Source organism: Leguminivora glycinivorella, chromosome 5, assembly GCF_023078275.1.
Source record: "Leguminivora glycinivorella isolate SPB_JAAS2020 chromosome 5, LegGlyc_1.1, whole genome shotgun sequence".
Lineage (NCBI taxonomy): Eukaryota > Metazoa > Arthropoda > Insecta > Lepidoptera > Tortricidae > Leguminivora > Leguminivora glycinivorella.
Genome location: NC_062975.1, coordinates 14,149,387 through 14,172,088, shown reverse-complemented (window position 1 = coordinate 14,172,088; position 22,702 = coordinate 14,149,387). Strand labels below are relative to the sequence as shown.

General features: G+C 41.8%; 1 protein-coding gene across 1 annotated transcript in view; it reads right to left on the bottom strand.

The window, feature by feature from the left end:
- LOC125226142 (coiled-coil domain-containing protein 6) overlaps positions 1-22,702 on the bottom strand; it is a 53,226-nt gene that overhangs the window by 4,898 nt on the left and 25,626 nt on the right. The window contains exons 4-10 of the mRNA XM_048130031.1: positions 13,172-13,321; positions 12,019-12,162; positions 11,278-11,417; positions 4,517-4,594; positions 1,809-1,923; positions 1,030-1,122; positions 528-638 (exon numbers count right to left, since the gene is read on the bottom strand). Coding sequence (XP_047985988.1) covers positions 528-638; positions 1,030-1,122; positions 1,809-1,923; positions 4,517-4,594; positions 11,278-11,417; positions 12,019-12,162; positions 13,172-13,321 — 831 coding nt within the window. The remainder of the gene's footprint in view (positions 1-527; positions 639-1,029; positions 1,123-1,808; positions 1,924-4,516; positions 4,595-11,277; positions 11,418-12,018; positions 12,163-13,171; positions 13,322-22,702) is intronic.

Genomic DNA, 22,702 nt, shown 5'->3' with positions numbered 1-22,702 from the left:
TGGTGCACAATATGGGAACATTGATTTAAACTTGGAGGAGAAAATTGAGAATGCCCTTCTCGAAACGTCGGAGGTTTGATTAAAAACGTAGATTTGGTAAATAAAAATGGGAGGAGCCAGCCGACATAACACGACAAAGTGTTTTAATTAACCCGACTTGAAAAGGAAGACGCGTCTCAATTTGTCATAAAAATGGGGGAGGTTAGCTGAGAAAACATTAAGATCGGATAGCGTTTTTATCAACCCGACTTTCAAAAGGATAATTTGGATCCTCAATTCATCAAAATCTATTTTTTTATGTACCTATTTCTCAATCCTTCAAAGTGAATTGGACTGATTCGTACAAATATTTTTTTGATGAAACATAACATCAAAACCTGGCAGGCAAGTATGGTCGCCCGATAAATTATAAAAGATCTGGCCGTCCCTATCGCACTATTTGTAACCCTGGTGTTTTTATCATTTATCGCGCAACCATGATTGCCTGCCTAATGATAAATGGGTAGTCATAGTCATAGATGTTTTACCTGTGAGTTGAGATGCATGACAGGCCTGTGACCGGCGCCGGGCAACAGTGGTGACGTGTACGGCGAGAGTGGACGCGACCCGCCTGGGGACGACACGCTACGGGAACGAGCCTACACCAAACAGATATCATTAATAACGGTTCATTAAGTAAGCACATTGTAAAAAAAAAATAACCCCCTTATTCAAAAACGTACACTAAAATTATCAAGCCGATAAAGTCAGAAAGGGACAAACGCCTTTCCGACGTAATGGTGTTATAGAAAGGGACAAATGAACTTTATCGGAACTTAATAAGTAATTATTTAGTCGAAATAAAAGCATTGCCACTATTAGTCTGGCTCCCTTTCACACTCAGATCAGGTTCAGACCGCCCAACGGATTTGCGCTGGATTGAAACATCTTGGATTTTCCCCAGGATTTTCCTTCACACAGTCCTATCGCAACTACTGAGAATATTTATTATAACATAAACATTATAACTAAAGATAAAACAACACTTACACTTAACGCTTCGTTAAATTGTCGCTCTTCCTCCATTTCCAATGAAGATTCGCTCTCGGAAAGATGCCGGCATAGCGCTTCGCGGCGTTCAACCTAAAATAACACATGTTATCATGGGTCTTATGAAAATGTTTACGTAAGTATGAGGGCGGGGGAAGAGATTTGCTAACTTTTGCTGACGAAGAGATGTGGGGGGAGAAGGGGATCAAAGTAATAAATTTGCTTACGTAATACTTGAATGGCCCCAAAAATCTAAACACGCACTCTAACGCCTAAAAAATAGCGTGTTCAGTTTTTTTGAGCATCTTGGCCACCCCGTATATCTGGTGGCGACTTCGGTTCGTTAGTTTGGAGATATAAATGTACGCAACTCTATTATAAATCCGTCCAATTTTGTAAGGGCACACAAATGTTATTTAGAAAAGCACAGAATTAGATATAGATAGAAGAAACAAGTTCATCTATTTGTATGGCGGCCGAGCGTGTCAGATTTTGTACTGAAGTTGTTACTGCCCGTGATTTTAAATATGTCTCAGGCCCTTGTTCATAATTTTTGTGTTGTTGCAATTAAATATCACGTAACGAGGCATTTTTAATGTTTTTGTTGGCTTCAACTTACAAAAATTAACGCGCGAAAGCTGCAAGCTGCGATTAAATACGGACAACTCAGTGGATTTTACTGAGTTCATTTGACACGCTAAGTAGATATGTTTGCTTGATTTATGGTATATATGACATCTGTGTAGAAAAGCGTAACTAGTAGACAATTATTGAAATACCTCCTGCTGAAGTTTTCGTTGTAAGCGAACATTTTCCTCTCGAATGTGTTTCTCCTCTAAGGCAAAACGATGCATCTTTTCTTTGTTTTCATTTTGAGACACGGCTAATTGATTCCTGTAACAAAATATAGTATTTCGTTATACATACAAATCTGTAATTATTATATGAATATTAATCTCGTACCTATAGCCTGAAAGGTAGTTGAAAAGTCGTGTGACAAGAAAGGTTTCATGAATGAACGTGCAAAGAAACGGGAAAGGAAAACTGCAGAAATGGTGGAAATAAACTGAAGCAAGAGACGATAAGAGCTATTCGCTAAAGGAATATTCGCGAAAAAAGATTCAAAAACTTTTTTTTCTAAAATGGGTAAATTTAATGTTTTTCCTACTCAAAATCACGAGCCCTCTCCATCCCACTAGGCGGAAAAAAGCGTCCCAAATTTGATTTTTCTACTTTGTTACCATTTTACAAACACTTTGTATAGCGGTTAAAAAGTGGAAAGTATGCAAAATAATAGAAAATTTTGGAACCATTTTTTTGTCTCTTGTTCGAAAGAGCTCGTGATTCTGAGTAGGAAAAACATAAAATTTACCTACCTTAGAAAAAATATATTTTGGTGATTCTTCTCGCGAAAATGCCCATTAAAGAGGCATGGAAGAGGAAGATATGCTGCGACTATTCTGAACAGCTGCCTGAGGGCCGCCATCTTGCCGAGCTAATTGGCTCGGATGAGGCAAACGAGAAGACGTTTTGCGCTCGAGGCACTGCCTCGCTTATGGGTAAAACTTCTGTTGTCACTCATTATCCTGGTTACATTTCCCTGTTGGGAGACTTTATAAAATCGGGATTATAAGTCTCCAAACAGGGAAATGTAACCAGGATAATGAGTGACAACAGAAGTTTTACCCATAATCACCATTAGGTCATCATAACGTCATATTTATTGTTTGACTTGACTAGAAGTGCCTGTTTATATACTTACTAGCTTTTGCCCGCGGCTTCGCTCGCGTTAGAAAGAGACAAAAAGTAGCCTATGTCACTCTCCATCCCTTCAACTATCTCCACTTAAAAAATAACGTCAATTCGTCGCTCCGTTTTGCCGTGAAAGACGGACAAAGAAACAGACACACACACTTTCCCATTTATAATATTAGTATCGATGTATGGGTAAAATAGCTGCTACAAATAAACATTCATCCTTATCAGTGAAACAATTGTTTTAATGGAATTGAAGTTAATTAACAATGTTATCTCAATACAATCTTCATTTAGATTACAAACCTTTGTAACTAGTCACCAGAAGTATTTTTAAATACCTACTACATTTTTATGATTGAAACACAAGGTCGGGCTAATAATAATGAGCCTATTTTTTTCTAATTGGAATCCGAATTGAGAAATATAAATTACTAGCTTTTGCCCGCGGCTTCGCTCGTGTTAGAAAGAGATAAAAAGTAGCACATGTCACTCTCCATCCCTTCAACTATCTCCACTCAAAAAATCTCAATTCGTCGCTCAGTTTTGCGGTGAAAGACGGACAAACAAACAGACACACACACTTTTCCATTAGTATGGATTGATCGATTAAAAGCTATACCAAAAATTAAATACTATAAAAATAAAAAGATCTTATCTCCGTTGTTGAACGTAACCAAAGACATATGTAACTCCGTATAGAAGGATAAAGTCTAAGAAAAAACGTACCTCAAAGCCCTAGAGAAAAAGGTACGGTGGCCTAGATGGCGTTACACCTTTGGGAAATGTTCGGCTAGATGGCGCTAATATTAATATTTGACATTTTAAGATTTTAACACATATCAAGCTAACAATATGGGCCAAATTGTCAAAACTGAGGTTCAGTCTATGCACTGTGATTACACATTTTAAAGCCTGACAAGATTTTATTTGAGCCTGAAATAGTGTCGCTACAAACCGCTTTCATATGGCAATAATGTGCCGACGTCATATGTAATGGGGACAGCGTGTACTGGTTACCCGTTAATATTTATAGAAAATTAAAACATGGTTTTAGAGAATCAAAATCTAATAAGCAAGGTTCACTACTTCTTTTCGCACAGCCTTAATATCCATGAATATTGTGCCTTAATCGAAGTTGTCGAGGTTTATTTTCTTTTTGCGTGGGACCTTGTTCTGTACTGGTGGCAATTATGAAACGGCCTCCTTAATTCTATAAATATTTTTTACGGCAGAGCTACAGACACCTTAAATTAGAACAAAAAATATAATAGGCTAAACGCGAAACCAATTAATCAATACAGGATAACCGCACTATAAACCGTCAGTACCGGACGTGTCAACAACCGATTTCAGAACATTGGTATCGAAATGCTGTGAAATCCTTCATCCTTTTTTATTATACGTAATTTATCACGTTCAGTATAATTATTTTCACTTTTATTATTCTTATTTTGTGCAAAATTGCGATGAAACCTTTAGAAAATTTAAATTATTTACTTTTCGTTTACTTTCGACGACGGGTGTCAAATAGTAATCCTTGCCAGTAAAATAAATTAGTTCAGCTAAATATCCGCAACGCGGCGAGGGTCAAATAAAAACTTGTCAGGCTATACTTTGACAGTAACTCTCTATAATACTCGATCCTCTTTGCCGTAACTCAAGACATAGCCTGAATCGTAAATGATTTACTCTTTTATGTTATATAAGTAAGAAAATGAGTTAAAAATACCTTAATTTGACAACCTCCGAACGTAATGTTTGAATATGATTGCTAAGATTCGACGCAGTATCACCGTTGCTAATGTCTCTGAAAAGAACAAAAGTTAATTAATAGAGGTATGAATATTCACTAATGCTATTGCAGATGCGGAGAAAAATAACGACCAGCAGAATTGTATTTTTTCTGAATTATAGCATTTTTTATCATGTCTGCAAACAAGTACTCAATAAAAAAAAATCTTGTGATTATATGTGATCGGCGTTTATAGATCGCAAGTGCAAATATTACCCGACCAGCCCCTCTAGCACAACAAGCCTTGTCGCGCGCGAGTCCATACTTGAAGTCGCACTTGATTTATGGACTCGCTCGCGACAAGGCAAGTTGTGCTAAAGGGTCTGGTAGTTTTGTATTTTTACTTAGTTAAAAAAACTGCATTTGAAACAAATGAGTACTAAACAGTATCATATCAATTAAATATAAAAATTTTACCTTCCAATAAAATTATTATTATTTTGCCTGGTATATCCGAGGTCTTTATAGAGAGTACGTCGTAGACGTCGCATCGGACCGATAGATGGCGCCATCGTTCGTTGTAAGTCGCTCCGGCGTCACACCGCCGCGATGTTGGTAGTCCCGTTTTCCCCACCTGCAACATAAGGCTCCTCGCGCCCCGACCCGCCACCAGCCACCCTCATTGTTGAGGAGAAGTGCCGACGGTATATTAAGCCTACCAGGAAGGCATCACTCAGACCTCGGATATACCAGGCAAAATAATAATAATTTTATTGGAAGGTAAAATTTTTATATTATTTGTGCCGTTTGTATATCCGAGGTCTTTATAGAGACCTGTTTATTATCTCCTGGTGGCGAGTCAGCTGGCGCGCAAGCCTTTGGTAGCCCTATTGGCATAGCATAGAAGAATAAGTGAATCAGTTGTTGAACCGATTTGACAGATGTATCAGTCGAAATCGCCTTCGATCCGCGAATATCTCGGTGCCAGAAACGCCTAAAGAGATTTTCGTGATGACGTTTAGCTTTAGTCAGCGAATAGTTAGAGAAATGACATTATTATACATCGCAGATCAAAACCAAAAAAGATGTAGGCGAGGTTGACTTGAACAAGATACAAAAACTTTAGATACACCATTATTATTAACAGAGACGTTATTTTATCAGGTTATAAACCCAATTTCAGACACAAAGTGTGGAAATTAACTGTAAAAGTAGTGTAACTATCTGTACTGTAGCAGGGTAACGTAATTGATACTGCTTTTGTCAACCCTTCGTAAAAATTATCAAAATCAATATTAGCTTTGATATGACTATTTAAAGTCCAACGTCTTACGTCCATATCAAACACAGAACAAGGTCATCACTCACGCGCCCAAGGGCTATTTGTTACAATACTGGTATTTTCGATCAGACTATTTCGCGTCAAGCGAGCGCGGCTGCAAGCGAGACTCCTGAACTCTGAACTCTTTTTAGTGAGGGCATTTGAGGATACTGATCGCTCGGTAAAACTAGCCTAGAAGATGAAAAGTACGAGCGCTGTCGATTGCTACTACACTGGACGGAGGTATCAGTCGATTTCTTCAAGTCAGTCATTGACTCTTAGGGTAATCCATTACCTAATCCAAAACCCGATGCGACGGATTTCTACTTCGTGCAATGAAGGTCGACAGTGTAGACTGAGAGGTGACGTCAGTGTCGCATCGCTGGTGGTTGCTGAACACGTCGTGGTAGCAGGTCAAGGGATGAATTAAAACACCGCCACACATGCGCGCTTTGAGAGCGTAGGCGAAGCGCAATAATGGCGGTGCACCGCACAAACGCTGGCGTTGCGCCCAGTGGGCGCTAGCGGGAACTAACGAGCGCGGATTGCGAGCGCAACGCGCGCGGGACGCGAGCGGAATGCGCGCGCATTCAGCGCGCTGATAGCGTAGCGTTAGCGAAGCGGAATGCGCTTTATGTGTGGCGGAGGCTTAATACGTACCGTTGTACGGCGTAATGCAGGGCTCTCGCAGACGAAGAGGAACGATGACGGGCGAAGCAGAAGAAGGCGAGGTCACCGAAGGTCACTTGGCTCCCAGGGGGTGCATACTGACCTCGTACGACAGTCTGTTGGAGTCAGCAGTTACTGTCGTAGTTACTCGTAACAGAAGAGATGTAGTCCTGCCATCGTACAGCATAACATAACATACAACCGAACTGTGCATAGCATATAGTGCTATGCGAACCTTAATCCGGCTGCATGTCACTTCAGTCGCCAGCGCCACCGCCTGTTGAAGATTATTTTCCATCGGAAGAGCTTTACTTCGTACAATGTTACGATTATTGAAGGTCTTATCGGGCTGCAGATGCAAGCAAAACAGGAGCGATTGGCCTACAGCTATCGGCAGCTGTACGAGGTAATGCTGGAAACTGCAGCGGTGCAACCTTCCTCTGTAGACTACGAAAGTTGTGAAATTGATGAAATCAGGTTCTACGATCGAATCAAGCACTATTAATTCAGTATAGTCGAGCCAGATGATAATGAAGTCCTCCTGAGTTCCTGGCCCCTTTCGCTTTGAGCTGGAATCTCAAGTTCACTAAGGCGAAGCGGGTTTATTTTTCCCAATTTGTTTATTAGAGGCTCGGCGAACAAGTTCATCTCTCGAATGGACAGGGGGCGCCACAAGCCTCCGGGAAATCTTCGTGTACTTGGAACCCCCGCGGCCAGATTACCGATCGGTTTTGGTGTCCGCCCGGTAAACAGACGCACGCTCAGGATGCAGGATGCTGGCTCGAATTCAGATCTGGACATTCTGAAAGAGATTTTTTTTTTTTTTAATTCCGCAAACCTTTACGATGTCTTTGACCTACACAATGAGCGATGTACAGGAACCACAGGGTCGTCTCGCGAGGCGCCTCTCCGATTAGATAGCTCGCGAACATCGTCAGGACACCCTTGCAGCAGTGCGGCTCCTCGTCCGGTTATTGACGTCTTACCTCGTTCAACTATGTTAGGAGAAGCCAAGCCACGTTAGGACGTAGCATCTTTAGAATTTATCTGTTCTCACTTCGGCGACGGAGGAGTCCTTGGTCAAAATAGAGTGTAAATACTGTCAAAGTACTTCACGGGAACTGGAAAGAGAAGAGTGGATACCATAGTGTACGGGATGTCAGCTGATAGCGGCGCCCGGCGTCACATTGGAGGGTAGTATCAGCCTGGTCAGCAACAGAGTCTGCAACGATACCGTAGCAGACGGAGCCTGGATAGTCGTGGTCGTGGCACCATTGTAGCGGAAGACAGTGTTGGCGGTGAGCGTGACATCAGGCGCGACGGCAGCCGCCGACGTCGGCGTGGCGGCCAGCGACACCAAGGGAGCACATCAGCAATCTTACCAGCTTGTCACTGCAGCAGACGGTGTTACGTTCGGCGGTGAGATTGAGACGGCCGTCGTCAGCTCGAAAGGCGTCTTCGATGCCCCTGTCGCGTCACGCAGTATCGTTCTCGGTGGCCCTCTCGAGGTCAGCGCGGGAGGCACCGGCGCCAGCGTGGCAGTCAGCTACATCGGTGAACAGCATCGACAGAGTTCGCGGCGTCGTCACGGCAAACGAGGCAGGAAAATTAGCGACGCCTTCGTGGCAGCCGCAGTATTGCGCTCGGTGGCGCGATGAAGGTCGCCGCGTCTGCAATCTTACCTCGTGCGATCGAGGCGACATCAAGGCGCCAGCATCAGCGTGGCGGCCGACGACACCGGTGGAAAACTTCAAGTAGCTTGCGGCGTTGTCACGACAGACGCAGCAGAAGGATTGCGACGCCTGTGCAGCGGTTAACAGTATTACGCTCCGCATCACCACTGAGGCGCCAGCATAAGCGTGGCGGCCAGCAATACTGGTGGACAGCTTCGGCAGGGTCGCGGCGTTGTCGCGGCAGATGAACGCTCTACATCACCATCGAGGCGTCAGCATAAGCGTGGCGGCCAGCGATACTGGTGGACAGCTTCAGCAGGATCGCGGCGTTGTCACGGCAGATGAGCGCGCTGCATCACCATCGAGGCGCCAGCATAAGCGTGGCGGCCAGCGATACTGGTGGCCAGCGATACTGGTGGACAGCTTCAGCAGGATCGCGGCGTTGTCACGGCAGATGAGCGCGCTGCATCACCATCGAGGCGCCAGCATAAGCGTGGCGGCCAGCGATACTGGTGGCCAGCGATACTGGTGGACAGCTTCAGCGGGATCGCGGCGTTGTCACGGCAGACGAACGCTCTGCATCACCATCGAGGCGCCAGCATAAGCGTGGCGGCCAGCGATATTGGTGGACAGCTTCAGCAGGCTCGCGGCGTTGTCAAGGCAGACGCACGCTCTGCATCACCATGGAGGCGCCAGCATAAGCGTGGCGGCCAGCGATACTGGTGGACAGCTTCAGCAGGATCGCGGCGTTGTCACGGCAGATGAGCGCGCTGCATCACCATCGAGGCGCCAGCATAAGCGTGGCGGCCAGCGATACTGGTGGCCACGATACTGGTGGACAGCTTCAGCAGGATCGCGGCGTTGTCACGGCAGACGAACGCTCTGCATCACCATCGAGGCGCCAGCATAAGCGTGGCGGCCAGCGATATTGGTGGACAGCTTCAGCAGGCTCGCGGCGTTGTCACGGCAGACGAACGCTCTGCATCACCATCGAGGCGCCAGCATAAGCGTGGCGGCCAGCGATACTGGTGGACAGCTTCAGCAGGATCGCGGCGTTGTCACGGCAGACGAACGCTCTGCATCACCATCGAGGCGCCAGCATAAGCGTGGCGGCCAGCGATATTGGTGGACAGCTTCAGCAGGCTCGGAGGTGGCCGCGCTGGTAGCCTGCGTATTGACGACTGATCACTAACGGCGCGGCGCTCGCGTCGGGGCAGCAGCAGACATACTTACAGCGTCGCACGCGACGCCTATGCGGCGGCCACAACGTTATTCGGCGGCACCGCAGAGGTCGTTAACGAGGAAGCAACTTCTACGCAACTTCGGCGGCGCCGATGTGGCGGACAACACTGCCGCGGTCAGTGGCGCTATCGCAGCGCTACCAGTAAGTTTCGGCGCCGACACGTGTCCGCCGTCCTCCGCACCGAATCGGAAACCGAACATGTTCTTTCTAAAATAATATGAATCTGCTCACCCATTCGTCGGAGAAATTCAAACCTCCTTGGAGCGCGGTATTCCTTCACCGCGCCCGCCGCCGCCGCCGCCGCAGCCCGCAGGTCGCGCAGCCCGCGGTCGCGAAGCACGTAGTCCCCGGAGCACGTGGTCCCCGGCGGAGCAACTTACCTACGTTACCGCTTATATTCTCGCGCGAAACTTTTAATACGCGGATAACACTTCCTACTTTAGTCTCGGAAATGCGAATAGTTTAAAAAAGAAAACTGATTAACGGTAACGATTTTTGCAGCATGGAACTTTCTTACAAAAAGGTGGGTAGAATCATAAATCACCGCTCGTTCATTTCTATCGTGAGAACCCCGAAAGACGAATAGTGATCGCTAGCGAGGCATAATATATCTCATTATTCAAGACGAACGAGCGTAAATTAAAAGGGAAGAAAGAATTGACGGGTGAAATTGAAATTGAAAAATTTCATAATTCCGAAATGTTACAAGCCACTTTTTAAATAAAAACACGAATAACTCTGGTTTGACCAGAAGTAACGAGGAAATAGAAACTAAAAGATTAATTTCGAGACACCATGCTGTAAAAATGTTCGAACGGAATACGCGACAACCGGTCACTTCGGCGTTCGACGAAACAATGAGGGTGGCTGGTGGCGGGTCGGGGCGCGAGGAGCCTTATGTTGCAGGTGGGGAAAACGGGACTACCAACATCGCGGCGGTGTGACGCCGGAGCGACTTACAACGAACGATGGCGCCATCTATCGGTCCGATGCGACGTCTACGACGTACTCTCTATAAAGACCTCGGATATACAAACGGCACAAATAATATCATTATTATATCATTATGATGTAATAGCGCGCCCTCTGTTTTAACACTTTTGTGACCTCTGTTTTAAGATAAGCACATATCAGTCACATGATCAGAACTCATCAACGCAACCTGAATAAGAATAAGAGAGTTTAGGGCCTAGTACAAAATGTATACAAATAAATAATTTCCCCCTTATTCATAAACGTTCACTAAAGTTATCATACCATGGTTTGTAAGCAATGTTTCAAATTGCACTACTTGCAATAAATATCATGTTTATAGCTTGTCAGATTCAACTTTACTAATTATTTACAGATACTAAAAATGCCATCGCACAAATACAAATGCAGATGCAATTCAAAAATAAAAAATCAGATATTTTGAAAAGAACCAGGAGCACCGGTTCTTAATTTTTAGTCCCGGTTCTTTCGCCACCATAAAAGTACGGGGATTTCCCGGGGCGGGAGCATGCCCTAGTTGTCAAGCCGATAAATTTCGTTTGTCCCTTTCTATCACACCAATGCGTCGGAAAAGGACAAACGAACTTTGTCGGCTTGATAACTTTAGTGAAGTATTTCAGTTTATGAATATGGGGGATAGGGTCGGTTGCACCAAACCGCCCGTTATCGAATTTAGCGTTCGCAAAATTTTTGTACGGGAATTTCCATAGACTTCTGCTGCGTGACGTTGATGCAACTGGCCCCTACTGCAGTCCAACTGCAACCTGTATTGTATGGGAACTACACTCTGATGCAGTTAGGTTACGGTACCTCTGTAAGTCAAGACCTCTGTATCGGCCGTAAATTGTACCCAAAATACCTTGGACTAGCGGGATCAGAGACTGGCTGGTCGAGGCGTATCTGCAGAGATCGTTTTTCAGCCTCTAGTTTGTCCATGCGTTTCCACAGCCTGTTCACAAGCGCCTCCTGCTCTTGCTCCAATGTGTTTTCCAATTCCACCTGAAATTGGAAAAGAGTAAACTTTTGTGCTTTAACCAGTGGGAAGAAACTGGAAAACGAATTCTCGGCTCTGTTCAGCTCTGCAGTACGAGTAGGTTAGGCAGAACTGGACTTTAATTGGTGTTCTCAAACACAATAAGATAAATACCTGAATTTTGACAACACCTTGTTTTCCTTAAGTTAGATCGTTAAAGATCGTGTCAGTGTCATACACAAAGTCGTGTGGCAAGATACAAATGCTTAGATTTTAAATTTGTACACATCTTTTAGCATTATATGTATTTTAAAACCTTGTTCAAATTTCGTCTGTTATTTTTTTATGGGTCTTTTTTTTATGAAATAGTCAGCAAACGAGCAGACGAGCCGCCTGATGGGAAGCAGTCATCGCCGCCCATGGACATAAGCAACATCAGGGGAGCCACTTATGCGTTGCCGACCTTTGAGAACCCTAAATACCTGCTTCTTGAAGAACCCCATATCATAGCGCAAGGGAAACACCTCAGATCAAAAGGTAGCCCATTCCACAACTTACACGTTCTGGGCAAAAACGAGCGAGAGATCTTCATCATATATATTTGATGCATAGATAAATATAGCTTACCTTTTCCCTGCGGAGCCTTTCCAAATTAGTCTGCTTAGCAAGAGTCTCAGCTTCAAGCTTCTCAATCTTACGCATGAGTTTGTTTACTAGGCATTCCTGCTCTTGCTCCAGCGTCTGTTCGAGGCGACATTTTTCCTGACGTAGCTGTAAGAATACTTTAATGTTAGAAACTAATGTATATATTTTCAAATGAAGGCACAATTGTAGACAAACGTGAAGTTAACTACTGTTAGTTTTACTTAAAGAAAATATGTGATGTCCTCTTCCATTCCCAAGTTAGCTGAGAGCAATCAAGTGAATTGAATATTGGTCATAAGTTTAGATAACCAGAAGGTATGGTAATGTTGTTTGTGCCTAAATTGAAAGATGCCCTCATCTGATATCCTCATACACACCTGACATCCAATACATACATGCAAAGTTTTTAATTAAGAATTACCTTTTCTAAAGAATATTCAAAGAAAAGACAATTTAGATAGGTAGAGAAATATTGGACATTGGCAAACTAATACCGAATATCAATTTATCATAAATGGCAGGCAATCATGGTCGCGCGTTATATGATATAACATCAGGCCATCCCTTTCGCACTATTTGTAACTGCAATAGCCGTCCCGCCTAATGTTGTTTATCGCGCGACAATGCCATGGGTGCTGGTTTGAGCAAAAGAGGACTTGTAATTTGTAGCTTCGGCCTCTGGTGTAAAAAAAAGCTACTTTTACAAATGTAGTATATAAAATAAAACTTCAGTCACAAAACTCTATGGTCTCCCTTACTTGAAGCCCCTCAAGTTGAAATTGAAAAACCTTATATACACTATACTTACTTATTACAACCAAAGAGAGAGGCAAAGACATAATATGTCACTCCGAATAGACAGATAAAGTCTAAGAAAAAAACGTATCTCAAAGCCCTAGAGAAAAAGGTATGGTGGCCTAGATGGCGTTACACCTTTGGGGAAGGCTCGGCTAGATGGCGCTAATATTGATATTTGATATTTTAACACATATCAAGCTAACAATATGGGCCAAATTGTCAAAACTGAGGTTCAAAAGTTTTAAGCTGTCTATGCACTGTGATTACACATTTTACTTTGACAGTAAGTCTCTATAATACTCGATCCTCTTTGATGATAGGTAATACCTAATCTTACCTGAATTAATTTTCTGGACAGATCATTTGTGAGACACTCCTCTTCCCTTTCATAGTGGTGTGCTAATGTTTCCTTTTCCTTCTTCAAGGCTTGAATTTTTTTCAGTAATGTGTTAGAAATATATTCTTCCTCTTGTTCAGCCTTTGCTTGCTATAAAATTAAAATAAAATATCAAACAAAATAGATATAATACACTCTTTATCATGCTACTGCATGCATGACAAAGCATTTTATCGACAAGAGTGTCAGCATGATTACCCCCTTATTCATAAACATAATCAGTTATCAAGCCGATAAAGTTTGTTTGTCCCTTTCCAACTTATTGGTGTGATAGAAAAGGACAAACAAACTTTATCGGCTTCACAACTTTAGAGTATGTTTATGAATAAGGGGGTTAATATTTACCTTGTTGGAGTGGTGAAAAGTGCCTTGAAATCCTAGCAATGCTCAAGAATCCACATGCATAACCACTTGCTACGCTCATAGTTCAATATTGGATGCTCGTGAAGTTGACCACCCCATTTTTTTTGCCCGCAAATGGCATATCAGAATCGTTAGTTCATCGTTAGTTCACGTTTGTTCAGTAGGTAAAATCGTTAGGACCCGATCCTAACATCATTTTTTTTTAAAATCAAAATGGGGTGGCTGTCTTCACGCTAGCCACCCCAAACCACTTTTTGCAAGTTTTTTTGATCCCTATCGATAGATATTCATTAGTTGACGTTTGTTCACATATTAAAATCGTTAGGACCCTATTCCTTATTTTTTTATTTTTTTTCAAAGTGGGGTGGCTGTCTTCACGCTAGCCACCCCAAACCACTTTTTGCAAGTTTTTTTGATCTCTATCGATAGATATTCATTAGTTGACGTTTGTTCACATATTAAAATCGTTAGGACCCTATTCCTTATTTTTTTTTTTTTTTTCAAAGTGGGGTGGCTGTCTTCACGCTAGCCACCCCAAACCACTTATTGCAAGTTTTTTTGATCTCAATCGACATATATTCATAAGTTGACGTTTGTTCACATATTAGAATCGTTAGGACCTCATAAGATTTTCCAAAAAAAATAATGAAAATTTGAAAAATTCAACTTACGCTCCTGCATCGAAGCCCGAAAATATACACGGAATCGGGTCATTATGATGCTATTTTGTGCATACCTTCATAACACAATCGGGTCCTAAGTGTCCTAACGATGCCACTTTGTGGATACCTTCAGAAGACCTTGCTGGTTGCAGATAGTTAAGCCTTTTGCGGGCACTCGAAACAGACACGCCACTAAAAAATTGAAAATTTTAAAAACTCAACTTATGGTCCTACGTCGAAGGCTTGCTGATTGCAGATAGTTAAGCATTTGCGGGCACTCGAAACAGATTCGCTGAAAAAAAATAAAACTTGAAAATATTAAAAACTCAACTTGTGGTCCGACCCGTCCGACGTCGAAGGCCAAAAAAATTGCTTAGAATCGGGTCCTAACGATGCCACTTTGTACATACCTTCATAAGACCTTGCTGATTGCAGAGAGTTAAGCCATTTGCGGGCACTCGAAACCGATTCGCCGAAAAAAACTAAAACTTGAAAATATTAAAAACTCAACTTATGGTCCGACGTCGACGGCCGCAAAAATTGCATAGAATCGGGTCCTAACGATGGCACTTTGTGGATACCTTCATAAGACCTTGCTGATTGCAGAAAGTTAAGCCATTTGCGGGCACTCGAAACAGATTTGCCGAAAAAAAAACTTGAAAATTTCAAAAACTCAACTTATGGTCCTACGTCGAAGGCCGAAAAAAATTCTTGGAATGGGTCCTAACGATGCCACTTTGTGGATACCTTCAGAAGACCTTGTTAATTGCAGATAGTTAAGCCATTTGCGGGCACTCGAAACCGATTCGCCGAAAAAAAATAAAACTTGAAAATATTAAAAACTCAACTTATGGTCCGACGTCGAAGGCCGAAAAAATTGCTTAGAATCGGGTCCTAACGATGGCACTTTGTGCATATCTTCATAAGACCTTGCTGATTGCAGACAGTTAAGCCATTTGCGGGCACTCGAAACAGATTCGCCGAAAAAAAATAAAACTTGAAAATTTCAAAAACTCAACTTATGGTCCTACGTCGAAGGCCGAAAACATTGTTTGTAATCGGGTCCTAACGATGTCACTTTAAAAATATCTTCATAAGACCTTGCTGATTGCAGACAGTTAAGCCATTTGCGGGCACTCGAAACAGATTCGCCGAAAAAAAATAAAACTTGAAAATTTCAAAAACTTAACTTATGGTCCTACGTCGAAGGCCGAAAAAATTGCTTGGAATCGGGTCCTAACGATGCCACTTTGTGCATACCTTCATAAAACCTTGCTGATTGCAGATAGTTAAGCCATTTGCGGGCACTCGAAACCGATTCGCCGAAAAAAAATAAAACTTGAAAATTTGAAAAACTCAACTTATGTTCCTACGTCGAAGGCCGAAAACATTGCTTGGAATCGGGTCCTAACGATGCCACTTTGTGGATACCTTCAAAAGACCTTGCTGATTGCAGATAGTTAAGCCATTTGCGGGCACTCGCAACAGATTCGCCGAAAAAAAAAAAACTTGAAAATTTTAAAAACTCAACTTATGGTCCTACGTCGAAGGCCGAAAACATTGCTTGGAATCGGGTCCTAAAGTTGCGCCCCTCATAGAAGATTCGCCATAAAAAAATAAAACTTAAAAAATTGAAGAACTCAACTTATGGCCGAAAAAAATACTTGGGATCGGATCCTTACGATGCCACTTTGTGAGTACCTTCAGAAAACGTTGGTCAATCATAATACACAGGTCATTTGCGGGCACTCGTAGAAGATTCGCCATAAAAGCAGAAAACTTGAAAATTTAAAAAACTCAACTTATGGTCCTATGACGAAGGCCGAAAAATTACTTGGGATCGGGTCCTTACGATGCCACTTTGTGAATACCTTCATAAGACGTTGCTCAATCAAGATACACAGGTCATTTGCGGGCACTCGTAGAAGATTCGCCATAAAAGCAGAAAACTTGAAAATTTTAAAAACTCAACTTATGGTCCTATGACGAAGGCCGAAAAATTACTTGGGATCGGGTCCTTACGATGCCACTTTGTGAATACCTTCATAAGACGTTGCTCAATCAAGATACACAGGTCATTTGCGGGCACTCGTAGAAGATTCGCCATAAAAGCAGAAAACTTGAAAATTTTAAAAACTCAACTTATGGTCCTATGTCGAAGGCCGAAAAAATACTTGGGATCGGGTCCTTACGATGCCACTTTGTGAATACCTTCACAAGACGTTGCTCAATCAAGATACATAGGTCATTTGCGGGCACTCGTAGAAGATTCGCCATAAAAAAATAAAACTTAAAAAATTTAAAAACTCAACTTATGGTCCTTTGTCGAAGGCCGGAAAAAATACTTGGGATCGGGTCCTTACGATGCCACTTTGTCAATACCTTCATAAGACGTTGCTCAATCAAGATACACAGGTCATTTGCGGGCACTCGTAGAAGATTCGCCATAAAAAAATAAAACTTAAAAAAATTTAAAAACTCAACTTATGGTCCTATGTCGAAGGCCGAAAAAAATACTTGGGATCGGGTCCTTACGATGCCACTTTGTGAATACCTTCATAAGACGTTGCTCAATCAAGATACACAGGTCATTTTCAGGCACTCGTAGAAGATTCGCCATAAAAGCAGAAAACTTGAAAATTTTAAAAACACAACTTATGGTCCTATGTCGAAGGCCGAAAAAAATATTTGGGATTGGGTCCTTACGATGCCACTTTGTGAATACCTTCATAAGACGTTGCTCAATCAAGATACTCAGGTCATTTGCGGGCACTCGTAGAAGATTCGCCATAAAAAAAAAACTTAAAAAATTTAAAAACTCAACTTATGGTCCTATGTCGAAGGCCGAAAAAAATACTTGGGATCGGGTCCTTACGATGCCACTTTGTGAATACGTTCATAAGACGTTGCTCAATCAAGATACACGGTCATTTGCGGGTACTCGTAGAAGATTCGCCATAAAAGCAGATAACTTGAAAATTTTAAAAACTCAACTTATGGTCCTATGTCGAAGGCCGAAAAAATAATTGGGATCGGGTCCTTACGATGCCACTTTGTGAATACCTTCACAAGACGTTGCTCAATCGAAATACACAGGTGATTTGCGGGCACTCGTAGAAGATTCGCCATAAAAAAATAAAACTTAAAAAATTTAAAAACTCAACTTATGGTCCTTTGTCGAAGGCCGAAAAAAATACTTGGGATCAGGTCCTTACGATGCCACTTTGTGAATACCTTCATAAGACGTTGCTCAATCAAGATACACAGGTCATTTGCGGGCACTCGTAGAAGATTCGCCATAGAAGCAGAAAACTTGAAAATTTTAAAAACTCAACTTATGGTCCTATGTCGAAGGCCGAAAAAAATACTTGCGATCGGGTCCTTACGATGCCACTTTGTGAATACCTTCATAAGATGTTGCTCAATCAAGATACACAGGTCATTTGCGGGCACTCGTAGAAGATTCGCCATAAAAAAATAAAACTTAAAAAATTTAAAAACTCAACTTATGGTCCTATGTCGAAGGTCGAAAAAATACTTGGGATCGGGTCCTTACGATGCCACTTTGTGAATACCTTCATAAGACGTTGCCCAATCAAGATAAACAGGTCATTTGCGGGCACTCGTAGAAGATTCGCCATAAAAAAATAAAACTTAAAAAATTGAAGAACTCAACTTATGGTCCTATGTCGAAGGCCGAAAAAAATACTTGGGATCGGGTCCTTACGATGCCACTTTGTGAATACGTTCACAAGACGTTGCTCAATCAAGATACACAGGTCATTTGCGGGCACTCGTAGAAGATTCGCCATAAAAGCAGAAAACTTGAAAATTTTAAAAACTCACCGTATGTTCCTATGTCGAAGTCCGAAAAAAATACTTGGGATCGGGTCCTTACGATGCCACTTTGTGAGTACCTTCATAAGACGTTGTTCAATCAAGATACATAGGTCATTTGCGGGCACTCGTAGAAGATTCGCCATAAAAAAATAAAACTTAAAAAATTTAAAAACTCAACTTATGGTCCTATGTCGAAGGCCGAAAAAAATACTTGGGATCGGGTCCTTACGATGCCACTTTGTGAATACCTTCATAAGACGTTGCTCAATCAAGATACACAGATCATTTGCGCGCACTCGTAGAAGATTCGCCATAAAAAAATAAAACTTAAAAAAATTTAAAAACTCAACTTATGGTCCTATGTCGAAGGCCGAAAAAAATACTTGGGATCGGGTCCTTACGATGCCACTTTGTGAATACGTTCACAAGACGTTGCTTAATCAAGATACACAGGTCATTTGCGGGCACTCGTAGAAGATTCGCCATAAAAACAGAAAACTTGAAAATTTTAAAAACTCAACTTATGGTCCTATGTCGAAGGCCGAAAAAATACTTGGGATCGGGTCCTTACGATGCCACTTTGTGAATACCTTCACAAGACGTTGCTCAATCAAGATACATAGGTCATTTGCGGGCACTCGTAGAAGATTCGCCATAAAAAAATAAAACTTAAAAAATTTAAAAACTCAACTTATGGTCCTTTGTCGATGGCCGAAAAAAATACTTGGGATCGGGTCCTTACGATGCCACTTTGTGAATACGTTCACAAGACGTTGCTCAATCAAGATACACAGGTCATTTGCGGGCACTCTTAGAAGATTCGCCTTAAAAAAATATAACTTAAAAAATTTAAAAACTCAACTTATGGTCCTATGTCGAAGGCCGAAAAAAATACTTGCGATCGGGTCCTTACGATGCCACTTTGTGAATACCTTCATAAGATGTTGCTCAATCAAGATACACAGGTCATTTGCGGGCACTCGTAGAAGATTCGCCATAAAAAAATAAAACTTAAAAAAATTAAAAACTCAACTTATGGTCCTATGTCGAAGGTCGAAAAAATACTTGGGATCGGGTCCTTACGATGCCACTTTGTGAATACCTTCATAAGACGTTGCTCAATCAAGATACACAGGTCATTTGCGGGCACTCGTAGAAGATTCGCCATAAAAAAATAAAACTTAAAAAATTTAAAAACTCAACTTATGGTCCTTTGTCGAAGGCCGAAAAAAATACTTGGGATCGGGTCCTTACGATGCCACTTTGTGAATACCTTCATAAGACGTTGCTCAATCAAGATACACAGGTCATTTGCGGGCACTCGTAGAAGATTCGGCATAAAAGCAGAAAACTTGAAAATTTTAAAAACTCAACTTATGGTCCTATGTCGAAGGCCGAAAAAATACTTGGGATCGGGTCCTTACGATGCCACTTTGTGAATACCTTCATAAGACGTTGCTCAATCAAGATACACAGGTCATTTGCGGGCACTCGTAGAAGATTCGCCATAAAAGCAGAAAACTTGAAAATTTTAAAAACTCAACTTATGGTCCTATGTCGAAGGCCGAAAAAATACTTGGGATCGGGTCCTTACGATGCCACTTTGTGAATACCTTCACAAGACGTTGCTCAATCAAGATACATAGGTCATTTGCGGGCACTCGTAGAAGATTCGCCATAAAAAAATAAAACTTAAAAAATTTAAAAACTCAACTTATGGTCCTTTGTCGAAGGCCGGAAAAAATACTTGGGATCGGGTCCTTACGATGCCACTTTGTCAATACCTTCATAAGACGTTGCTCAATCAAGATACACAGGTCATTTGCGGGCACTCGTAGAAGATTCGCCATAAAAAAATAAAACTTAAAAAAATTTAAAAACTCAACTTATGGTCCTATGTCGAAGGCCGAAAAAAATACTTGGGATCGGGTCCTTACGACGCCACTTTGTGAATACGTTCACAAGACGTTGCTCAATCAAGATACACAGGTCATTTTCAGGCACTCGTAGAAGATTCGCCATAAAAGCAGAAAACTTGAAAATTTTAAAAACACAACTTATGGTCCTATGTCGAAGGCCGAAAAAAATACTTGGGATTGGGTCCTTACGGTGCCACTTTGTGAATACCTTCATAAGACGTTGCTCAATCAAGATACTCAGGTCTTTTGCGGGCACTCGTAGAAGATTCGCCATAAAAAAATAAAACTTAAAAAATTTAAAAACTCAACTTATGGTCCTTTGTCGAAGGCCGAAAAAAATACTTGGGATCGGGTCCTTACGATGCCACTTTGTGAATACCTTCACAAGACGTTGCTCAATCAAGATACACAGGTCATTTTCAGGCACTCGTAGAAGATTCGCCATAAAAGCAGAAAACTTGAAAATTTTAAAAACACAACTTATGGTCCTATGTCGAAGGCCGAAAAAAATACTTGGGATTGGGTCCTTACGGTGCCACTTTGTGAATACCTTCATAAGACGTTGCTCAATCAAGATACTCAGGTCTTTTGCGGGCACTCGTAGAAGATGATGACCTGTGTATCTTGATTGAGCAACGTCTTGTGAAGGAATTCACAAAGTGGCATCGTAAGCACCCGATCCCAAGTATTTTTTCGGCCTTCGACATAGGACCATAAGTTGAGTTTTTAAAATTTTCAATTTTTCTGCTTTTATGGCGAATCTTCTACGAGTGCCCGCAAATGACCTGTGTATTATGATTGACCAACGTTTTCTGAAGGTATTCACAAAGTGGCATCGTAAGGACCCGATCCCAAGTATTTTTTTCGGCCTTCGACATAGGACTATAAGTTGAGTTTTTAAAATTTTCAAGTTTTATTTTTTTATGGCGAATCTTCTACGAGTGCCCGCAAATGACCTGTGTATTATGATTGACCAACGTTTTCTGAAGGTATTCACAAAGTGGCATCGTAAGGACCCGATCCCAAGTATTTTTTTCGGCCTTCGACATAGGACCATAAGTTGAGTTTTTAAAATTTTCAAGTTTTATTTTTTTATGGCGAATCTTCTACGAGTGCCCGCAAATGACCTGTGTATCTTGATTGAGCAACGTCTTGTGAAGGTATTCACAAAGTGGCATCGTAAGGACCCGATCCCAAGTATTTTTTTCGGCCTTCGACATAGGACCATAAGTTGAGTTTTAAAAATATTCAAGTTTTCTGCTTTAATGGCGAATCTTCTACGAGTGCCCGCAAATGACCTGTGTATCTTGATTGAATAACGTCTTGTGAAGGTATTCACAAAGTGGCATCGTAAGGACCCGATCCCAAGTATTTTTTTCGGCCTTCGACATAGGACCATAAGTTGAGTTTTTAAAATTTTCAAGTTTTCTGCTTTAATGGCAAATCTTCTACGAGTGCCCGCAAATGACCTGTGTATCTTGATTGAGCAACGTCTTATGAAGGTATTCACAAAGTGGCATCGTAAGTACCCGATCCCAAGTATTTTTTTCGGCCTTCGACATAGGACCATAATTTGAGTTTTTAAATTTCTTAAGTTTTATTTTTTTATGGCGAATCTTCTACGAGTGCCCGCAAATGACCTGTGTATCTTGATTGAGCAACGCCTTATGAAGGTATTCACAAAGTGGCATCGTAAGGACCCGATCCCAAGTATTTTTTTCGGCCTTCGACATAGGACCATATGTTGAGTTTTTAATTTTTTTAAGTTTTATTTTTTTAAGGCGAATCTTCTACGAGTGCCCGCAAATGACCTGTGTATCTTGATTGAGCAACGTCTTGTGAAGGTATTCACAAAGTGGCATCGGAAGGACCCGATCCCAAGTATTTTTTTCGGCCTTCGACATAGGACCATAAGTTGAGTTTTTAAAATTTTCAAGTTTTCTGCTTTAATGGCGAATCTTCTAGGAGTGCCCGCAAATGACCTGTGTATCTTGATTGAGCAACGTCTTATGAAGGTATTCACAAAGTGGCATCGTAAGGACCCGATCCCAAGTATTTTTTTCGGCCTTCGACATAGGACCATAAGTTAAGTTTTTAAAATTTTCAAGTTTTATTTTTTTATGGCGAATCTTCTACGAGTGCCCGCAAATGACCTGTGTATCTTGATTGAGCAACGTCTTGTGAAGGTATTCACAAAGTGGCATCGGAAGGACCCGATCCCAAGTATTTTTTTCGGCCTTCGACATAGGACCATAATTTGAGTTTTTAAAATTTTCAAGTTTTCTGCTTTAATGGCGAATCTTCTACGAGTGCCCGCAAATGACCTGTGTATCTTGATTGAGCAACGTCTTGTGAAGGTATTCACAAAGTGGCATCGTAAGGACCCGATCCCAAGTATGTTTTTCGGCCTTCGACATAGGACCATAAGTTGAGTTTTTAAATTTTTTAAGTTTTATTTTTTAAGGCGAATCTTCTACGAGTGCCCGCAAATGACCTGTGTATCTTGATTGAGCAACGTCTTGTGAAGGTATTCACAAAGTGGCATCGGAAGGACCCGATCCCAAGTATTTTTTTCGGCCTTCGACATAGGACCACAAGTTGAGTTTTTAAATTTTTTAAGTTTTATTTTTTTATGGCGAATCTTCTACGAGTGCCCGCAAATGACCTGTGTATCTTGATTGAGCAAC